The sequence below is a fragment of the Fistularia commersonii genome, chromosome 21 (genome assembly GCF_037954325.1).
Source record: "Fistularia commersonii isolate RoL2024-O1a breed Wild chromosome 21, RoL_Fcom_v1.0, whole genome shotgun sequence".
NCBI lineage: Eukaryota > Metazoa > Chordata > Actinopteri > Syngnathiformes > Fistulariidae > Fistularia > Fistularia commersonii.
Window position 1 is genome coordinate 2,652,853 of NC_141304.1, and position 18,829 is coordinate 2,671,681.

At 42.2% G+C, this 18,829-nt stretch overlaps 3 protein-coding genes across 4 annotated transcripts; 2 read left to right on the top strand and 1 right to left on the bottom strand.

Moving 5' to 3' along the window:
* Window positions 1-352: 352 nt before the first annotated feature.
* Window positions 353-5,513, top strand: fkbp11 (FKBP prolyl isomerase 11). Its single transcript, XM_086168463.1, has 6 exons — window positions 353-666; window positions 777-839; window positions 2,873-2,960; window positions 3,045-3,078; window positions 3,212-3,282; window positions 5,273-5,513. The coding sequence occupies exons 1-6, from the start codon at window positions 577-579 to the stop codon at window positions 5,479-5,481; spliced, it is 555 nt and encodes a 184-aa protein (XP_086024589.1). The 5' UTR covers window positions 353-576; the 3' UTR covers window positions 5,482-5,513.
* Window positions 5,514-7,207: 1,694 nt separating this feature from the next.
* LOC147222038 (small ribosomal subunit protein eS26) lies at window positions 7,208-8,612 on the top strand. Its single transcript, XM_086168105.1, has 4 exons — window positions 7,208-7,243; window positions 7,995-8,172; window positions 8,259-8,389; window positions 8,522-8,612. Exons 1-4 carry the CDS (start codon window positions 7,241-7,243, stop codon window positions 8,555-8,557), a joined length of 348 nt encoding a protein of 115 aa, XP_086024231.1. The 5' UTR covers window positions 7,208-7,240; the 3' UTR covers window positions 8,558-8,612.
* Window positions 8,613-11,444: 2,832 nt separating this feature from the next.
* Window positions 11,445-18,428, bottom strand: LOC147222039 (zinc finger protein Eos-like). 2 transcript variants are annotated; one of them, XM_086168103.1, is made up of 8 exons: window positions 18,296-18,428; window positions 17,175-17,232; window positions 16,979-17,083; window positions 16,516-16,770; window positions 16,017-16,184; window positions 15,777-15,926; window positions 15,098-15,229; window positions 11,445-13,208 (listed from the first exon to the last, which is right to left on the bottom strand). In XM_086168103.1, the coding sequence occupies exons 2-8, from the start codon at window positions 17,212-17,214 to the stop codon at window positions 12,322-12,324; spliced, it is 1,737 nt and encodes a 578-aa protein (XP_086024229.1). In that variant the 5' UTR covers window positions 17,215-17,232; window positions 18,296-18,428; the 3' UTR covers window positions 11,445-12,321. The 2 variants fall into 2 exon arrangements, with proteins under 2 accessions (XP_086024229.1, XP_086024230.1); XM_086168104.1 differs by having other exon boundaries at window positions 16,979-17,079; window positions 18,296-18,392.
* Between the last annotated feature and the right edge of the window lie 401 nt (window positions 18,429-18,829).

Genomic DNA, 18,829 nt, shown 5'->3' on the forward strand with positions numbered 1-18,829 from the left:
AATATGCAGATAGGCAATAAAATAACTATACAATAAAATATGTCTTTTGCAAGCTGAAAGTGCTATCGTTGTGATATTATTACTTTGGTCATCTGGGGGCCATCAGATGTTACCCAGAAGGGTAACATCGGTTCTTATTCTTATTCGGGATAAATAAAGTTATTCTTATTCTTATTCTTATTCTATTTTTACTCTTTTTTGGGGGTGCATACGAACATGCTTGGCCCCTGCAGCCCTCTTGCACGCCTCTGTCCCCAAACCCGTGTTTATTTAAAATCTACACAACAGCGACCCCTAGCGGCAGCAAGACGTCACTTCCGCTTTCTCCCCCCATCGCCTGATGCGACGCCGGCGGAATGCGTGTGAGGCGGGCTCTGCGGGCGGTGCGGTGCGGTGCGGGGACACCCAGGTGTCGGGACAACGTCCAGCGGCGGATAGACCTTATCTCTCTTGCGTTGTAACACATCAGCGCTGGCCGGCGCGCAGCCATATTGGACCTCCGTGCACGAAAAGAAAAAGAAGAAGAAGGAGGAGAATCCAGGACGGAAGTTGCAGCTATTTTTCCACAAGTTCACAATGAAGACCGGCGTTTGCGCGCTCCTGCTGGTCGCCCTCTGCTGCGGGGCCGTGCGTGGCGACACGGAGGAGCTGCAGGTGGAGGTGCTGGTGAGTGAGAAAAGGAACCGGGGGGAACCGGGAGAACCGGGGAAAAAAGGGAGAACCGGGGTGTGTTTTAACCGGTTGTTCCTCTGTGACCCCCCGCCCCCCAAAAAAAGGTGAAACCCGAAAGTTGCACCGTACTTTCCACCCTGGGGGACACGCTGCAGATCCACTACACGGTGAGTCCACGCACGACACCCCCACGCACGCACACACACACACACACACACACATACATACACACTCAAAGGTTCGGGTGAGACCGGCCCCGAGGTGATGACCGACCATGTTGTCTATGTGGCACCGTGTGTGTGTGTGTGTGTGTGTGTGTGTGGAGTGTATGCAGCATGTGTGTGTGTGCGTGGACTCCGCCGTGAATTTTATTCTTAAAATCGGGTGGGGTGACACGCAAACAGCTGTGTGCTCACACACACACACACACACACACACAATCGGCTCTATCTGGGGGTGGGGGGGGATACACGTCAGCAGTCGGGCTTGGGTCCACGCGTGGACGAAGCGGAAGCGTGGGGTGGACCCGGTTCGAGTTCCACGATTTTTTTTAAAATTTTTTTTTTAACCCAACCCCACGATTGTTTTTGTCTTTACTCGTGGCTCGTTGTCCTGGCAACCATTTTACCGTGGTTTTGTGTGGAGATTTTTTTTTTTTTTTTTTTAACATTTTTTTACACGACGTTTTGAAAAATTACAAGCTGTAAACCCTCAAGTTGTTACTTATTTAATTTTTATGCCAGGGACAATTTTTTTTTAGCATTTTATATCAACTTTAAAATCATTCATCACCGTATAACTGTACCGAGTTCCACGATTTTTTTTTTTTTTTACCCCGACCCCACTATTGTTTTTGTCTTTACTCATGACTCGTTGTCATGGCAACCATTTTTCCGTGATTTGGTGTGCAGATTTTTTTTTTTTTTTTTTTTTTACACTTTTTACACAACGTTTTGACAAATTACAAGCAATAAACTCCCAAGTTGTTACTCTAAACAGTTATGAGCAGTTATTTTGAACGGCAGGCCACATTTCTTTTTTAATTTTTACCCGCAGGCCAATTTTTTGGGGCATTTTTTATCAACTTTCAATTCATTAATTACCATATAACTGTACCGACATTGTTTTTTATATAATCATCCATTAAACAAAAACTAAACAAAAGGAAAAAAAAATAAGGAGTTTCTAAAATCAAAATGGATTGAAAATACTTATTAGAATCTTCAAAGAAAATAGTTTGGCGGACTGGGTAAAAAAGCAAAACGGGCCGGATGCGGCAGTAAAATGCCCAGGACTTTTCTAAACAGTTATTAATATGTAATAACCCAGGGTCTTACAAAGGCTGAAACAGTACGTGTTTTCCAACTGTAATATAATCTCACATTGCATTCATTCATTCATTTATTATCTACAACATTCACTCTGTCATTCACACGTCATATAGAGACATAATCATTCATTCATATGAAAACGCATAGAAAAGGCACATATAGACGTACAATCTTTTACTCATTTGTACATCGAATGGAAATATCATTCACTCTTTCGTGCACACATCATATCGACATACAATAAAGACATATAACCATTTACACCTAATATAGAGACATATAATCATTCTCTCATTCATTTACGTCTCATAAAGAAAATACAGCCATTTATTCTCTCATTAACACATCATATAGATACATATAAGCTTTCACACTCATTGATACATCAAATGGAAACGCAACTGTTCACTTTTTAATTCACATGTCACGTAAAGATGTGTAATCATTCATTTATTCATTTACATCTTATATAGAAAACATATAGCCATTCACAGATATCATAGACATAGACATATAACTCATTCACATGTAATATAGGGACGTATAATTATTCACCCTCTCATTTATACATAATAAAGAGACACAACCATTCACTCTCAGTCACATGTAACCATCATACGTGCATCATACGTGACCCAGGTGGAGAACATGGAAAGGCCCCACTGTGGGAATCCAACCGGGGACCTTCTCGCTGTGCACATCGGAAACAAATCCTGCCGTCCAGCGCTGCAGCCGCAAAAATGAGGATTCCTATTTTTTCACTCGGGATTCTCTATTTGTGGAGCGGGTGGATTTACAAGGGACGCCGTCTGCAGATAGAGACATCTGCGTTCTGACAACTTCCCATCTCTGTATTTCTTTCTCCCCAGGGCAAACTGATGGATGGGAAGGTGATCGACACGTCGCTGTCGCGGGACCCGCTGGTGGTTGAGCTGGGGAAGCGGACAGTCATCGCCGGTAAATATTAGGGCGTGTGTTTTCGTCAGCTGGGAAAAGTACCCGCTGTGCTAATCTGCTCTCTCGGTTTGATATTCTTATCAGGTCTGGAACAAAGCTTGCTCGGGGTGTGTGAAGGGTAAGTGGGAAGGTTTTTTAGCAACGGCCTGACGCCGGGAAGCCGCGTGCATCCGTGCACGACTGCACCTTCCATGACGGAAACCTTGGAAATCTGTTAGCCTGACGTGCTTTTGCTCTCGATTCCATTTCAGGCAAAAAATCAGAGCCACTATTCCGTCTCATCTGGCGTACGGTAAAAAAGGTTACCCTCCCACGATTCCAGGTAGAGCGCACGTGTACGCCGACGCAGTTGACGCACACACACACACACAAACACACACACACACATAGGGTTTGCTGCATATTTGTAATATCTACATAAAAAAATCCCAGTGTTGTGACTCATCCAGTGAAAAAATATTTACAAAAAGATTTAACTTGTTTACTTAAAAGCATGTTATATCATCTAACAAATAGGCTAAAAAAACAATATCACATTAAAATACAGGTGAAAATAATAATAAACTTGAAATTTGGATGGAACTTGCTTTTTTGATTACTTAAAAAAATGCAGTGTACTACAGATGCGATATTTGCTTTGAGAATGCTAATACAGAAGTATAGAGAATGTCAGAGGGAGCTGCACTGCGCTTTTGTAGACCTAGAAAAAGCATGTGACAGGGTGCGGAGACAGAAACTCTGGTATTGTATGAGGAAGTCTGGAGTAGCGTAGAAGTATGTTAGACTGGTGCAGGACATGTATTCTAGCTGTGAGACAGGGATGAGGTGTGCTACAGGGGTAACAGAGAAGTTAAAGGTGGAGGTGAGGTATCATCGGGGATCAGCTCTGAGGTCCTTTTTGTATGGTACTGTATGAGGAAGTCTGTAGTTTCAGAGTAGTACAATAGACCGGTGCAGGACATGTATGCCAGCTGTGAGACAGTGGTGAGGTGTGCTGTAGGGGGAACAGAGAAGTTCAAGGTGGAGGTGAGGCTTCATAGGGGATCAGCTCTGAGCCTCTTCTTGTATGGTACTGTATGAGGAAGCTTGAAGTTCCAGAATAGTACATTAGACCGGTGCAGGACATGTATGCCAGCTGTGAGACAGTGCTGAGGTGTGCTGTAGGTGTAATAGAGAATTCTAAGGTGGAGGTGGGATTCCATCAGGGATCAGCTCTGAGCTCCTTCTTGTTTGCAGTGGTGATGGACAGGCTGACAGACAAGGTTAGACAGGAATCTCCTTGTTTGCACATGACATGTGATCTTTAGTGAGGGCAGGGAGCAGGTTGAGGAAAATCTAGAGAGATGGCGGTATGCTCTGGAAAGGAGAGGAATGAAGGTTAGCTACAGCATTAGAAAATTTATGTGAGCGAATGAGAGGAACCCGGGTGGAACGGTGGGGCTACAGGGAGTTGATATCAAGAAGTTGGAGGATTTCAACTACTTGGGGTCAACACTCCTGAGCCACAGAGAGTGTGAAAAAAGGTTAAGAAACGTGTCTAAGCAGGAGTGGAGTTGTAATGGATGGAGAAAAGTGTCAGGGGTACTATGAGATAGAAGACTGTCAGCCAGAAAGGTGGACAAGACACTGGTAAGACCAGTGATGTAGTATGGTTTGGAGACAGCGTCATTGAAGAAAAGACATAAAGCAGAGCTAGAGGTCGCAGAAATGAAGATGCTGAGGTTCCCTTTGGGAGTGATGATGATAGATAGGATCAGGAATGAGTCCATCAGAGGAACAGCACATGTTAGATGTTTAGGAGAGAAGGTCAGAGAAGCCAGATTGAGATAGTTGGGTCATTACAGAGGAGGAATAGTGAATATGTTGGTAGACAGATGCTGGAATTGGAACTACCAGGCAGGAGGTCTAGAGGAAGACCAAAAAGAAGATTTATGGACGTAGTGAGAGAAGATATGAATATAGTTGGTGTGAGAAAAGAAGATACAAAGAATAGGGTTAGATGGAAAAGGTTGTGGCGACCCTTGAAGGGAACAGACGAAAGACTTTTAAAAACGCAATTTATTTTACACCCCCTTTATTGTATCTTCATTCCTATGCTGAAACCAAGCACTACCTCTTATGACGTCTGAATGTGAATGTTACTATTTCCCGTCTATCTACTAATACAGATTTGAACGTTTGCACAAACTGTTTTAACCGCAGGTGAATATATAGCAGACTCATACAATAAAAAGTCATGATGTGCCTGAAGTGTGACAGAATGCTGCAAGCCTGAATGATTTAAACCGGGTCCGCGCGACCCTCCGTCCCAGGTGATGCTGCTCTGGAGTTCGAGGTGGAGGTGGTTTCGCTGACGCAGCAGACGCCCTGGCAGAAGATGGTCAACGACGTGTTCCCGCTCATCTGTCTAGCCCTGGTGCCCACGCTGCTCGGCCTGGTGGGACTTTACCTCTACAATAAGGCCAGCGCCCAGAAATCCAGCAAAAAGAAGCCAAAGGACAAGAAGAGCAAGAAGAAATGAGAACAAAAAAAAAACTATTTAAATAATTAAAAATGTTGGAAAAAAAACAAGTGTCACGTCCATGCATTTATCAGGATACAGCCAAACCTGGAAGTTATTTTTTAACTTCGGTATTGGGAAGGACCGGCTTGCATAACACAGATGTTTGCACGTCTGACGGTTGTGTTTCTCTGTGCTAACAGGGGCATCGCAGCTGTGTCGACAGTGTTTTTCTTTGCACCGTGAGATAAAAATGTGTGACCATTTAGCCCGACTTTCTTTGAACCATCAACATTGAATGCAAATGAACTGTTTCATTTTTTTATATGCAAATGGCATATTTTTCATGCATTAATGCAGAACACAAATTCAAAGTTTTTACCAAAATTGCTCTATTTTTCATATTTGAATACCACATAAAATGAGGAAAAATTCTGTCGGGAAAAAAAAAAAAATCAGAAAGATTGAATATCTAGGTTTATGACATATTATTCATCATTAAAGTGCACACAATGAACGTCTAAATTCAAAACAGCGACACTATTCAGAAGTATGTAACATTGAGGGCCGTATGAATCTTTGTATTATTCCTTATCAAAAAGGAGAAATGCAGTGTTTTTCATTATCTTAATTTTGGACTCAGATCAAAAATGCGAAATAGAAAAACGGGCTGCTGGACCGAATTAGATTTTATTATTGATTTTATGACAGAGGCTGTGGGCCGATGTAAATTTGAACACGGGCCACATTTGGCCCGCGCGCCGGACTTTGGACTCTTGACAGCACAAGTAGGAGTGATACTGAAAATATCAAATGACGGCGTCGCTACCAGTTTGACTTTTGACTGTTCTTATGGGAAATTCCAGTTTGGTAAACGGGCATTGCCCTCCTCCCCCTAAAAAAATCCAATTAATCCAAATATTCATCCATTCACAAAAACCCTGGTTGAAAGGTTACCTGATCTGAAATGACTGTCGCCTCCAAAACATGCGTTTCTGAGAAAAGACCAGAGGCAATGCTGTCGTAAATATCAAGAGCAAGAGATATGAAAATCATACGCCCGTGTGGAAACAGAGGTGTTAATTGAATTTTATGGAAATTGCAGTTAACTGACATATTATCACATGATGTTTCGTGAGGCCTGAGGGGAAATAAGACTGTCAAGAAAGGTTGGGAAGCTCCAGGAGAGCCATTATGCAGGAACACTATATTCTGCACAAAACCTGCAGCCAGATCCAATGCTAGAGTATTGGATTTTCCTTTGCATGGTCCTTAATGCAAAAAAAAAAAAGTGGAAATATAGGCATGTATCATTGAAAGTGCATTGTTTTCACCCACTTGAGGTAACATCTTGTCTGGTCGGTCTCCGTATTGCTAAACTGTTAACACAGAACCCTGACCCTTAAATGGGAGAACCGATTTTCTCCAATTCGTATTTCTTAATTTAAAATTTTTTTAATACAGGTTTTTCCTCGATGGCACTACTTTGTTCCCTCGGATTCGTGGAAGAACACCATGTCTTGTTTGGAGTTCTGCGGCTGCACCACGCACACTAATATCCCTCCGCGACAGCGAACCACTAAAGTTTTTGTAATTATTCAATTTTTCACATAAACGATTTTCGAATAATTAAAAACGAAAAAAAATCAATATGATGTTGATTATGTATACCATAATAAAAAAAAAAGATAATTGTAAATTAAGTTGAGGGCGTGGCGGTCGACACGGCACTTCCCGGGGTGCAACCTCTTCCGGTCCTCTTTCCAGCTTCCCGTGCATCATGGTGAGTTCGGCACAACAACGGCCTTCTGTCAAAATCAGAATAAAGCTTGTTTAAAATACGAATAATCGCAAATAACTTGTCAATTCCCAGTCATTTAAGTACACAGCTAAGCTACCGCGTCGAGAACAGTTCCTATGTCTCGCTGAGGGTGGAAAAAAATGTATATAAAACGAGGCTGGGCCTACATGCTAGCTGTTAGCATGATAACCGCGCTCCGCGTGTGCTTGGGGTAATAATCGGTGTATAGTTTGAATACGTTTTTGGTTTATCAAGAAGTAAAGATCAGGTTAATTACCTACATCGTAGTTTGTCTTTCACAGTAAGTGGCCGAATTTGTTCTCTGTAAGCTGGCAAACAGGGAGACGAGTAGTTCACCGATACGACTGATGCATGACACCATCGACCGATCATATTGAATTCATTATTTTTGCGTGAAATAAATGGTTAGTAAACGTAACACTTGTAGATGTATTAAATATTGGAACTTAGAGGTGCAACTTAAATGTAGGAATTTTTTACTCATTTATTATGATTACCCCTTATAATGAGTTGGGTAAATGTATTCTTAAAGCATTCCAAGAAGACTAATATAGTCCTTCCATTTGTAGGTATAAGATATTGAAAGTAAACCACAGTTGAATGAAAGCTACAGCATTGTAACAATCGGATTTATCATGCAATTTCACTCTGAGTGATGGCGGCTTCCTTCTTGTCCAAGTGCATATGTTAAAATTGGGATTTTGTGCCACAGACCAAGAAAAGGAGGAACAACGGTCGCGCAAAGAAGGGCCGTGGGCATGTGCAGCCCATCCGCTGCACCAACTGTGCCCGTTGTGTCCCCAAAGACAAAGCCATCAAAAAGTTTGTCATAAGGAACATCGTGGAGGCTGCAGCTGTGAGAGACATCTCAGACGCCAGCGTGTTTGACTGTAAGTCCAAATTCTGTATTCCATGCCTCAGGAAATCAGTTCTCTGTCAGCTTGTGTGACATGCTTTGTCCCCTCTCATCCCACAGCATATGTTCTGCCCAAACTGTATGTGAAGCTGCACTACTGTGTCAGCTGTGCCATCCACAGTAAGGTGGTGAGGAACCGTTCCTGCGAGGCCAGGAAAGATCGCACCCCTCCACCCAGGTTCAGGCCCACCGTAAGTCATCACCAGCCTGTTCGTATGATCAAACCTGTGCAAAATCGAGAGCAGTTCGCCACAATTAACTTTACTTTTGGTCTTTGGTTGTGTAAAAAGATCCCATCCTAAATCCTGTTTTTCATTTTACAGGCTGGTGCGCCCAGAGCTCCTCCAAAGCCCATGTAAAGCAGATTTTGAACATGCTGTACACCTGAATAAATCTGTAAAAAACAGAAAAAAATGTCTGCGTGTCGTGTAACTGCAACAAAGAGAGGTCTATTTTATTTGGAATAAACAGTCTTACAGTACAAAATTTACAGTAGTTTTAAGATCAACTTACGCAAATGCATAATTACATGATACATTTAAAAAGGCTCTGCAGTAACTTAAAGCAACATCTTTACAGGAGGAAGGAGGTATAAGAAGAGTAAAACAGAAGGGGGACCAATAGTGCAAGAGACTAAAGGAAAATCTTTCCAAAAACAATCTTTTCAAGTGAAGAATTCAATATGATATAAGACGGAAAAGTGGCAGAGATAGCGGTTGAAGAGTCAACCCTTTTGGTAACACATGCATCAGGTTCCAAAGCACATTCTGGTCCAGTTTTGCACATTTACACCCGCTCGGTTTGTCAATATGGAAAAGAACTCCTCAATTGAGATAACACGAATAAGAAGGCTTATTTCTTGGGCTGGGGCTGCAGTCAAAATATTTCTTGTAACATAGGTGACTTAAGAAGTGAATCAGGCCAACAAGTTTTCTTTGGCTGCTAGCACTCAGAAAAGTTACTAGGCTCAGTTCCTTGGATATTTTGCAGAATGCCTCTACTGATGATGTCGTATATAATTTAGAAAGACATGCCAAACTCCCGCTACAATGACCAGCTGGAAATACTACACCCGGCTGTACACTCTTATGCGCTGGAGACTTGTGGAGGGAAGAAAATGCAGAAAAGAACTTTTGTTTAAAGGCACAAGAGCAAAGTACAGAAATTGCACCAGCTGATCAATGTAAACCCGGGCCTCTTGGTTTAGTGTCAATTTTTTACAGGGATAGAAATTTGAAGTCTCTGTTGTGCATTTACTTCACATTCTCTCAACAGTCATTGTTACCGGTATTAAGGCAAGCTGATTGGCATAAGTGAAACAGAAACTTTGTGAGAAACCACTATTTCATGGATCTTTTGTGATGAGTTACTTCACTGGGCCACCTTTTTGCAGGGTACCGCTGTGGACCAGGGACAGCATTCTCAAAATCCAACAAATGAAGCGTAAATGCACACTTACCAACGCCCAATACAAAACTCAACATTTATGTAAATTAGAAAAAAATAAAACATCAAATTATATATATATATGCTTCCTGCATAACTGGATTTTTTTTTTTCAAGAAAACTTGTTTGGTAAATTAAACCTGATAGGACAGTACTTGAATGAGGAATCTGTAGCTTGCTCCTAGACCCCACAAATATACCCATGTACTTAAAACTGAGTCTTTACATTTTGTAACTAAAAGTGAAAAGTGCTTAAAAGTAGGAACTAGTGACTCTTTGGCTCAGTCATGAAAGAACCATAAAATTTGAGCTACTCCAGCCTCTCTTGATCATCTAAAATCTACAGTCCTCGTTCGGGTTCCACTTCATAAAAATAATTTGGGAGCATCAACCAGATAGGATTCTCCATCTGCCCTAAGTGTTGTTTTGAGGTCAACTCTATTAGGTATGTGGAGATGCTAACTCATCTAAAAGTGGTCTCTTTATGAGAATAACCAGGAAATTGATATACCCGCCCAGTTCAGTCAGCTAGACTTAACTATGGGTTAGTAACTGAACCGTACAAACAGGAAAAACGGTTAGGTTTGGGACATCCACAATGTGTGTTATACATATCATGTAATAAATATTTGGCTGCTTTCAGTCCATCGCAGGGAATCTTAGCAGGGCAATCAAGCGTAGTAAAGCAGGATGGGTCAAACGCTGAATGTGCGCAACATCAAAATCTAGCCAGCAACGACCGCAATGGCCTGGATTTTTCTACTGGTTTAACAGACCTGTGTTTTGTTTTGTTTTTTTTCTTCCAAGTTAACACTTTTCATGACACACACTCCAAAATCTGCCTAACTATTCCGCCAGACAGATTGCTGAGGAAAAAAAAAACAACAAAAAATAAACAAAAACAAACAAATTCCATTCTGAAGAGATAAAATAACGTCCGCGCTCCATCTCATGGTCAGAGGAGCTTTCGGAGCTGAGGTGTTGCTACAGGAAACGGAAACTTGCGTGTGTGTGTGTGTGTGTGTGCTGAACCCCTGAAAACTGCCTTAAATCACCACTCGATGCCAGATAATCAAAACCGGTTTCATGCAAACAAATCTGTTTTTTTTTTTTTCTCTCGGTTTTCTGGAAGATGCCAGTGTCACCTTGAGAAAATTAAAGATTCTTTAAGTCATTCCAACAGGGTAAAATCCTAGAATTAGAGGTTTTGCGATGGTCGGTTTTTGATGTGGGTAGGTCTGGTCAACAATTTTGCACGATAAAGGCACAAACTGACAAGATATTATCGACTTAAGGATTGTTAAATATACACTGACTACCACCATAAATGCAACAATTAAATCTTTATATCGCTAGATGAGCCTTTAGTCTGCAAACCTCTCTTGCACAGCTTGCAAAATGTGATGAAGCTGCTTAGAAATGATGGGTTCTGTAAGCGTTCAACTCGGACGTGCCACGAAAAATCTCAAGCTCTCAGAGTTCAACCCGAGGCTTGTCCGTTTTCGGGGCGTCCAAATGACCTCGGTGAAAATATCACCGTCAAGTTTGTTGAGGGTGAAAACATTTCCTTGAGTGGTTTCATATATACAATCTGAGTTGTGTTTGTATTTATGTTCAGTGTACATTTCCATAGACAAATATTTGTTTGCAGTGTTGGCGTGATTATGAAGAGGAATCTGAGCTCTTCACTCATCTGTGGCAGTGATACTCCTTTACTAGTGAGGAAATAAAACAAAAAAAAAAAAAAAAAAAACATCATAGGTTTAGCTCATACTTTGAGAGAAATGTGCAGGTCATTAATATATTCTAGAAAATAGTTTAATATAATTATAGTTTTCTGGCAGGTATCAGTGCAACAAAGCAGTCATAGAAAAGGAAAACACATATACTCAGCCCTGCACATTCATTCAACCACATCTAGGACCTTCGTGTTTCACATTTTCATTCATTCCATTTACCGCCGAAAAAACAAGACAGGCCCTCGCACACACACACACACACGCACACACACACACACACACACACACACACACTCGAGTTCTGTCAACCCCCCAGTTATTAACAAAAGTGCATTTCTAATTCACAGACAAACCCCTCAAACATGATCTATTTATCTTCGGCTGGTTCGTGAGTTTGGTCTGCACTTCACTTAGCACTGAAAAATAAGTGTGGAACATGATTAACGCCAACTTGTAAATAAACTTGAAAACATCGGGTTTGCTGGGAAATTAAAAGAACAAGGCATCAAAATGTCAAGCGGTTTGATTGTGGGCAAGCCATTATCTTCACATTAAAGTTCTATTAAAGTGCAAGGGGTCAATTTTCAGATCATGGACGTACGTCGTAATTGTCTACCACAATATGTGCATCAGGTTGGGATCCTGAATTTTGAAGCAAGGCACATCTGTGGATTAAAAAGTGCATTAGCTTGCCATCTACGTTAAGAGTACATTTAATGAAAAAAGTGCGTTTGAAGATGATTACTTGTTCAAAGTGCAGTAAAAATAACAGAAGGATAATTAGTGTAATTTCAGAAACATGTAAAGGAGCTTTCCATACATGCCGGGACATACCAACTACCAGCTGGTACCGTGCCATCACTGCCACTTCTGTGCAGACCAAACCCAGCCAGGTCCTAGTCTCTGTCCAAACGGCGGAGGCGAAGCAGCACCTGTCCCTATTCAAGGATGTGCTCTCCGCGGACAATGTGTGAAGAAAATTCATAGCGATCCTGGCTCCGGTGGCCACAGATGTTACACTCAAAAGGCTGGCGGAAACCGTGGCAACCCATGTGGATGGTAAACATGACGTGGTCCAGGAAAAGCACGCGGCAGTGCTCGCACCGGAAACACCGGACAGCTCGCCCCTCGCCGTCTACGACCCGGTAAGCCTCCCTGGAGGTGGAGGAAGGCGCTGTGGGTGAGCTGGGCGTCGGGGCGAGCGCAGGAGGCGGGGGTGCCGAGTGACCTCCGTCCTCTCTCTCCGCCTCCCTGTCTTTGGCGTGGCTGGGGCTGCGTCTGTCCCGACTTCTGTGGTGTGCAACTAAAGGAGGCGCCGGGTTGTGTGTGTTGGAGTGGGGGACGTGATGGCCATTGTTACTGTGCAGGGTCGGAGTCGGAGCGGTACTGTTACACGGCTCATCCGGCATGCTCTCGGTATCCGTGGAGTCCTGGCAACCGTTGCTCGGCGAGGGGGCGTGACTTCGGCCCATGGGAAGATCTTCGTGACCTTCTGCGGCCTCCCTTCCCCCGACGCCCGCAGCGCCAAGCCTGGCTCCGGTCCCTGTGCAATCCAGCCTCGGGCCTACGGCCACAGGAGTGTGAGCGGTGCCATGGATAGGTCTGAGTTCTGATAAGCAGGAAGGGTGAGTGGTGGCGAGGTGTAGAGGCCTTAGCGTGTCTGATACTCCTCCGCCTCCGTTACCGGCTACGCCTGCATATTCGCCCCCGACACCGGCAAAGTGCGGAACTTCCAGGTCTCCCGGGTGCATCTCCCCGTCTTTATCCAGACCGGCACTGAGCTCGTAACGGGCGTCCCCGAGGGTGAGACGTATGTGCTTCGGTCCTGCAATTACAAGAAATACCGTCTCCTAGCTTTGTAATTTTGAAACATTATCCAATCACTTTGATTTCCAGAAAAGTTTCTTAGATTCTTACAGCACCCGTCCAGATACAGTGTGGGTTAGCATTGCCAAATGAGTGACAAGATAAGTTTTTATCCTTATCTCTTACTCTCTATCCTGTACTCTCCGTAAAAATATTATATTTTCAATTGATCACCCAAAAGCAATTTCTTTTGTCTTTTCTCAGTTCACCACACACTTCGGTTTGCCTTGTGCATGTGGCGCATGCATTTCTCAAATCAAAATCACAGCAGAAACAGTTGAGGGAAACATAAAGTGGCCTGAGTGGAAGTAAACAGCAACATGAAATTTGTACTGCAGCGCAAAAAGATCAATATAAAATGATCGCATTAAAATTTTATTAGTCTAGCTTTTATGTAGCGACTTGCTATAAATTCATGGTTTATATTTATTGTACTTCTCAATTTTTGTTTGGTTTTCAGGCCCTATTTTATCAATATTTTGCTTATATTGAAATGCATACTTTTGTCAGTGGGTTTTATTGCTTTAATAAAATGTATTCTGTCAATTTTATTTATCTTTTCATCACCAATGTATTGTGTTTTCAACTGTCATTCTTTATTGTGCATTATTTTATTTTCTCATGTTTTAATGCTCAGTGGGCATTGGACAGTAATTTTTTACTTTATTTAGTGGTTTCGGTTGCCTTAAATCAACCTGTCATGCCCCCTGAAATGCTTTTGACTCATTAAAAAAGGCGCCAAATAAAGACAAATAACTCAGCCATGTTAGATCCTATTACTTTATGCTAACGTGAACAATAATAACCGCCAGCCGGTCAAGACAGCGTGTAAGTGTTACGTCTTCACTGCCTAATTTTCTCATTTCAAGGGTGCTCCTATTGCCCGTGGTGTGTGTGCGTCTCTCGGGTGTAGAAAACCGCTTTCACTGGAAAGAGGCTTTCATGAGAGTTCAGAAAAAGGGGCTAATCTCTCTAATTTCTCCTCTTCTTCCTGTGGCATATACAGTTTTTCAATCCAGCTGAATACCTAATTAAGTTGTTATCATTCAATTACTTTCTGTAATCAGAAAATGGAGCAAGTGGGGAATACTGAGAGAAACATAGTCCATTTGAGACTACGTGTTAATCATAGTTATGTTGAAGCTGCCGCTCTGCTGAAATCAGAGAATGTTTCATCTTACAGCCAACACACTGCTAAAGGGCACATCCCCTGCAGCTGTCTGCTGCTGACAGCGAGAGGAGCCTGAGGCCGCGGGATAGGAGGAACGTCACGCTCGTGGACCAATACTAGCGACACTCTTCATCTGAAAGATGTTACTTTGGTCTCTGGAGAGGAGAAGCCCTTACAGGGGTCTGAAAAGTTGCTAAATTCAGCGACAAAGTCAAATAGAAACAGTGCTATAGGGGCAAACCCAAATTGGATTTGGCTGGTGGCGCCATGTGGGGCGCTGCCCCGGTCAAACCCGGGGGAAGTGCCATGTCTCATTGTTGTCCATTGAAGACAGCATGACAACAGACCCGCGAGCGCAAAACTATTAACCCATTCACATTCACTCACAAGGGCGAGAGAAACCAAGAGAGGAGAAATCCTTTTCCAGGACATTTGACGTCCCCCTCCTTGCATTTTCCATGATTGGAAAATCATGGAAGTCAACCCTTTCCAGGTTTTCCATAGTGCGTGGGAAACCTGTGGATACCTTGGGAACTGATTATTAAACGTTCATGAGGGATGACAAGCTCATCGTTGGTGTGCTTGAAATGCACTATGTGGGTATAATGGAGTATCGGCCGATAATGGAGTATCGGTCATTTTCCTCACAGCTGTCCACACTGAGACCAAATGCTCACCTACAAACTTTTGTGGTGTCGATCTCTTGCGTTTGGTGATGCTGTTGGCAAGGCGATCAATAAATGCCATCTTGTCTGAAGACGGTTGCAGTAGAGAGTCTGGTATAAACTCTAATTCTTTCATCTCTTCTCCTGCAAAAGATATGAGTTGTAGTATCCTTTAAGGATAGACCATTATAATCTCTGATGAGCAAATAACTGAAACAACCTTCTTTATATGAGACCTATAAATCAAATACCCACTATGCAATTCTGCATTTTTTTATTCATTTTTGAGGAAATATTAGATGAACCTTTGTGAAAAAATTATGGATTCCCATAAAACACATACAGAGTTTGATGGAGTCCTTTGATTTGCATAATACACTTGGAAAAAAACAACCCTTTAATAACTGACAGGCAGCTTGCAGTGGAGAAAGCTGTATATTTCTTGTAGTTGCAATTTTGCTTCAGTGCCTCTCACATGGTAGAATATAGTTATAGTATAGTTTTGTTTTTGTATAGTTCGTGAAAAGCTGTAGTTTCAACTTGAAGGACAACAGCTTTCAGTTTCAGCAAAATGCAAACTGATTTATTCAATGCATCGTTATTAAAATAGGTTTCATTTCTAGCTAATAATATTACAAATGATGTTTATGACATGATGACATGTTTTTATCAATTTATATCATAAACTGACCTGGATTCTGAGCGCCGGTTTGCTTGCTCGAGTCCAGGCTTTGTAAGTAGCTGTGGCAGCGCTCACGGTGCTCCTCCAAGGTGCTCTGTTGCTTGTAACTACGGCCACAGTAACTGCACTTATATGGCTTCCCTACAGTTGGAGAGGATACTGGGGCCAAATTGGGAACAGAGTATTACTACTGTTGTTACATACTGGGACACAAAAAAACCTCCTTTATTGGTCTGGCTTTTGGGCTACCTGCATGAGTACGAAGGTGGCCGGTGAGTGCATCTCGTCTGCGACAGGCATAGCTGCAGAAAGGACATTTAAATGGCTTCTCCCCTGAGTGGAGCTTGATGTGGCGGAGCAGGTTACCCTTTTGAGTGAAGGACGCACCACACTGGTTGCACTGGAATGGTCGTTCACCTGGGAAAAGATGAAATCTGTGAAACTAACTTCTATAGCATCTAAATAAACAAACAGTCTTATCTATACATCCCTTGTCAAATTTTAACGATCATTTGTCAGATGTTTTTCTTCAGACATTACAGATTAAAAAACAATTTCAAATATATCAAATATTCACAAGTACTCCAATGTATTTCTTACGCAGTTTAAGGTGTTTCGATACATTTTCCACTCAAGTGATGTGCAAAAAAAAAAAAAAAAATATGATGTTCACATCGAACTTCTTTTCTTTTAAAAAAATGAAAACTGATTGTGCATTCTTTTCCAACATAGAAGATGAATGGGTTACCGGTGTGGCTACGTTTGTGCACCATGAGAACATTAGGTCCAATGCAGATCATGCCACAGATGTCACATTTGAGCTTCCCATTCGGCAGCCTTGTTGCTCCAGTTGGCATGTTTTCAGCAGAGGTGAGCTCCCTGTAGCCTCCCCCAGCCTCAGCTCCCTGCTCTAGACCGCCCTCGTCTACGCGCTCCCCTCTTTCTTCCTCAGTACTGCGTCCTGGGTCTTCATCGCTGTACAACTCAACTTTAATAGAGTTTGCTACAGAGGCACAGGGGAAAAAAAAAAATAGTGAAATAAAATAGATTAAAGGACAAACAAGAAGGAGGCTGAATTCGAGCTTTAATTGTTGTGAATACAGCAGGGCGTCTTAATAATTCACATTTTACCGAAACAGCTTCCTTTGTAAAAGTTAATTCCACAATGTGCCTTTTTCGAAGCAACTCAAATTATGGTGATTCACACTGACCACTGAGGGAGCGACTGGGAGACGTCTCTTTGCTGTTGGGTGTGCTCACTCTCGGACCTCCAAGGGCCCCGGTAAACTCCCTTTCCATTGAGGAATCTCCACTAACTTCAACAGTAGGGAAAAAACAATTAAAATAATTTTTTGAACAAAAAAAGTTGTCTCTTAAGTGTAGTAATCAGATAAATTGGAACCCCACCTGATATGTAAGATCGGCCATTGCAGTCATCAACATCCATACTAGTTCAGACTGAATGCTGGAATTATAGTGAAGTCAGAGTTTAAGAATTGACAGATGGAGATCATGTTTCTTCAGGTGTGCGTCGATGTAAGTCGTACATGCCGAGCGTCACTTTGTCAAATAAAATTGCACAAGTTAAATGAGGAAGCTAATTTACAAAGCTGCAAATACAAACTACTGAACGACACGAGTGCGAAAATTAGTACGAATTTTAGCTATCCACAGCTGATATGTCGGCGTAAATCCCACTTTTGAATATATACCTAGAATTAACAACGCCTTTATACAATGTACAATTATATTGTTATATTCTAATGTCTTGTGGGTGTTTCTTTGTTGGTGTTTTCATCGATCCATTAAATAGCTCTCGCAGCTACGTCAGCCCCAACTTTAACATTAGCGGCCAGTTCTTTCAAGTCAATTCATTAATGGTTTTATTCGTGACATTATGTATACATAATGACTTCAGATCGAGCTAACCTAGAAGTATAGGCAAATATTAGCCTGATATCCAAGCTAATAAGAGATAAATGCAACAGTTTGCATCATTTTATTGCGAGAAAACACGACCGTCCGTGAGACATAACAGCGAAATCACGAGTCGGCCTTGGCGGCTAACATAACGTTAGCTTACTGTGTGTAATGGAAATTCCCGTTAGCCAAGTTAGCTAAAGTCAACACTATAACAGTGTCATTCTCGACAGCGTAACCTTGCCAAACACCTTTGCTCAGATTAAAAGCGTAGCGGTATGGGCGCTGACACAATGTAGATAATATTAACTTGTATTACAGACTGACTGACTAGCGCTATGTCGGATATTGGTGGACTACTGCGGCGTTATGTTTCACGCTAGCGTAACAAACCAGCGTTAGCAAGAAGTATCTTAGCTAGCGGCCACAGCCAATGTTTCTTAAACGGTTGCTATGGCACCCACCGCCTCCCCAAATGCTATGGCTAGCCCGGCGCTTGCATATTAACGAGATAGCTTACTCTCAGCGAAGCATCGGAGCTTACTCTTTTAACCACGGTTAACATGCGCTTTACGACGTCCAGTGACCCCCGGTGTGTTTACAATTACCTGTCCCCCCGTCAGGGCCGTTTGTGTGAGGTTACTCTGTGTTTGCATCTGCCCGTTTATGACGGCGGCATCTCCGGCAGCATTCAACCGACGTCTCGCCTTCGATAATTTCCGGGTAGATGTGCAATTCGGGCTCCTCTTTATGCATTCGACGAGCACTCTTTGCTCAGACGCGCGTCCGCGTCATTGCCGGGGTTTCTGCAAATGTTTGCAAAAAAAAAAAAAAAAAAAACAAAACAATTTGTGGAAAAATGCATTATATTAAAAGTCTGGATTATTTCATGAAAGAATAAAACGCTACCTACCCCGTTGCTGTGATTTAATGACAGTGGAATAAAAAAAGGAGAGAAAACACAGATTTCCCCTCGCAGCTCTTAGAATAATATCAGAATTCTGATTTCAACCAAAATGGTGAGGAACGATAATAACAATGACAATCTCATATCCACTGATAATTTATAAATAAACCGTCAGGCAGAATTAAGAACACTCATTTTGCATAGCAACTCAAATGTATATATATATATATTAATA

Coding starts and splice junctions, on each gene's coding strand:
- fkbp11 (XM_086168463.1), top strand. CDS start 577: ATGAAGACCGGCGTTTGCGCGCTCCTGCTGGTCGCCCTCTGCTGCGGG. Junction 840..2,872: donor CGCTGCAGATCCACTACACG/GTGAGTCCACGC, acceptor CTTTCTCCCCAG/GGCAAACTGATGGATGGGAA. Junction 2,961..3,044: donor GAAGCGGACAGTCATCGCCG/GTAAATATTAGG, acceptor TATTCTTATCAG/GTCTGGAACAAAGCTTGCTC.
- LOC147222038 (XM_086168105.1), top strand. Junction 8,173..8,258: donor AGACGCCAGCGTGTTTGACT/GTAAGTCCAAAT, acceptor CTCATCCCACAG/CATATGTTCTGCCCAAACTG. Junction 8,390..8,521: donor CACCCAGGTTCAGGCCCACC/GTAAGTCATCAC, acceptor TTCATTTTACAG/GCTGGTGCGCCCAGAGCTCC.
- LOC147222039 (XM_086168103.1), bottom strand. CDS start 17,214: ATGGATGTTGATGACTGCAATGGCCGATCTTACATATCAG. Junction 16,771..16,978: donor TCCCAGTCGCTCCCTCAGTG/GTCAGTGTGAAT, acceptor GTGCCTCTGTAG/CAAACTCTATTAAAGTTGAG. Junction 15,230..15,776: donor AACCGGCGCTCAGAATCCAG/GTCAGTTTATGA, acceptor TATCTTTTGCAG/GAGAAGAGATGAAAGAATTA.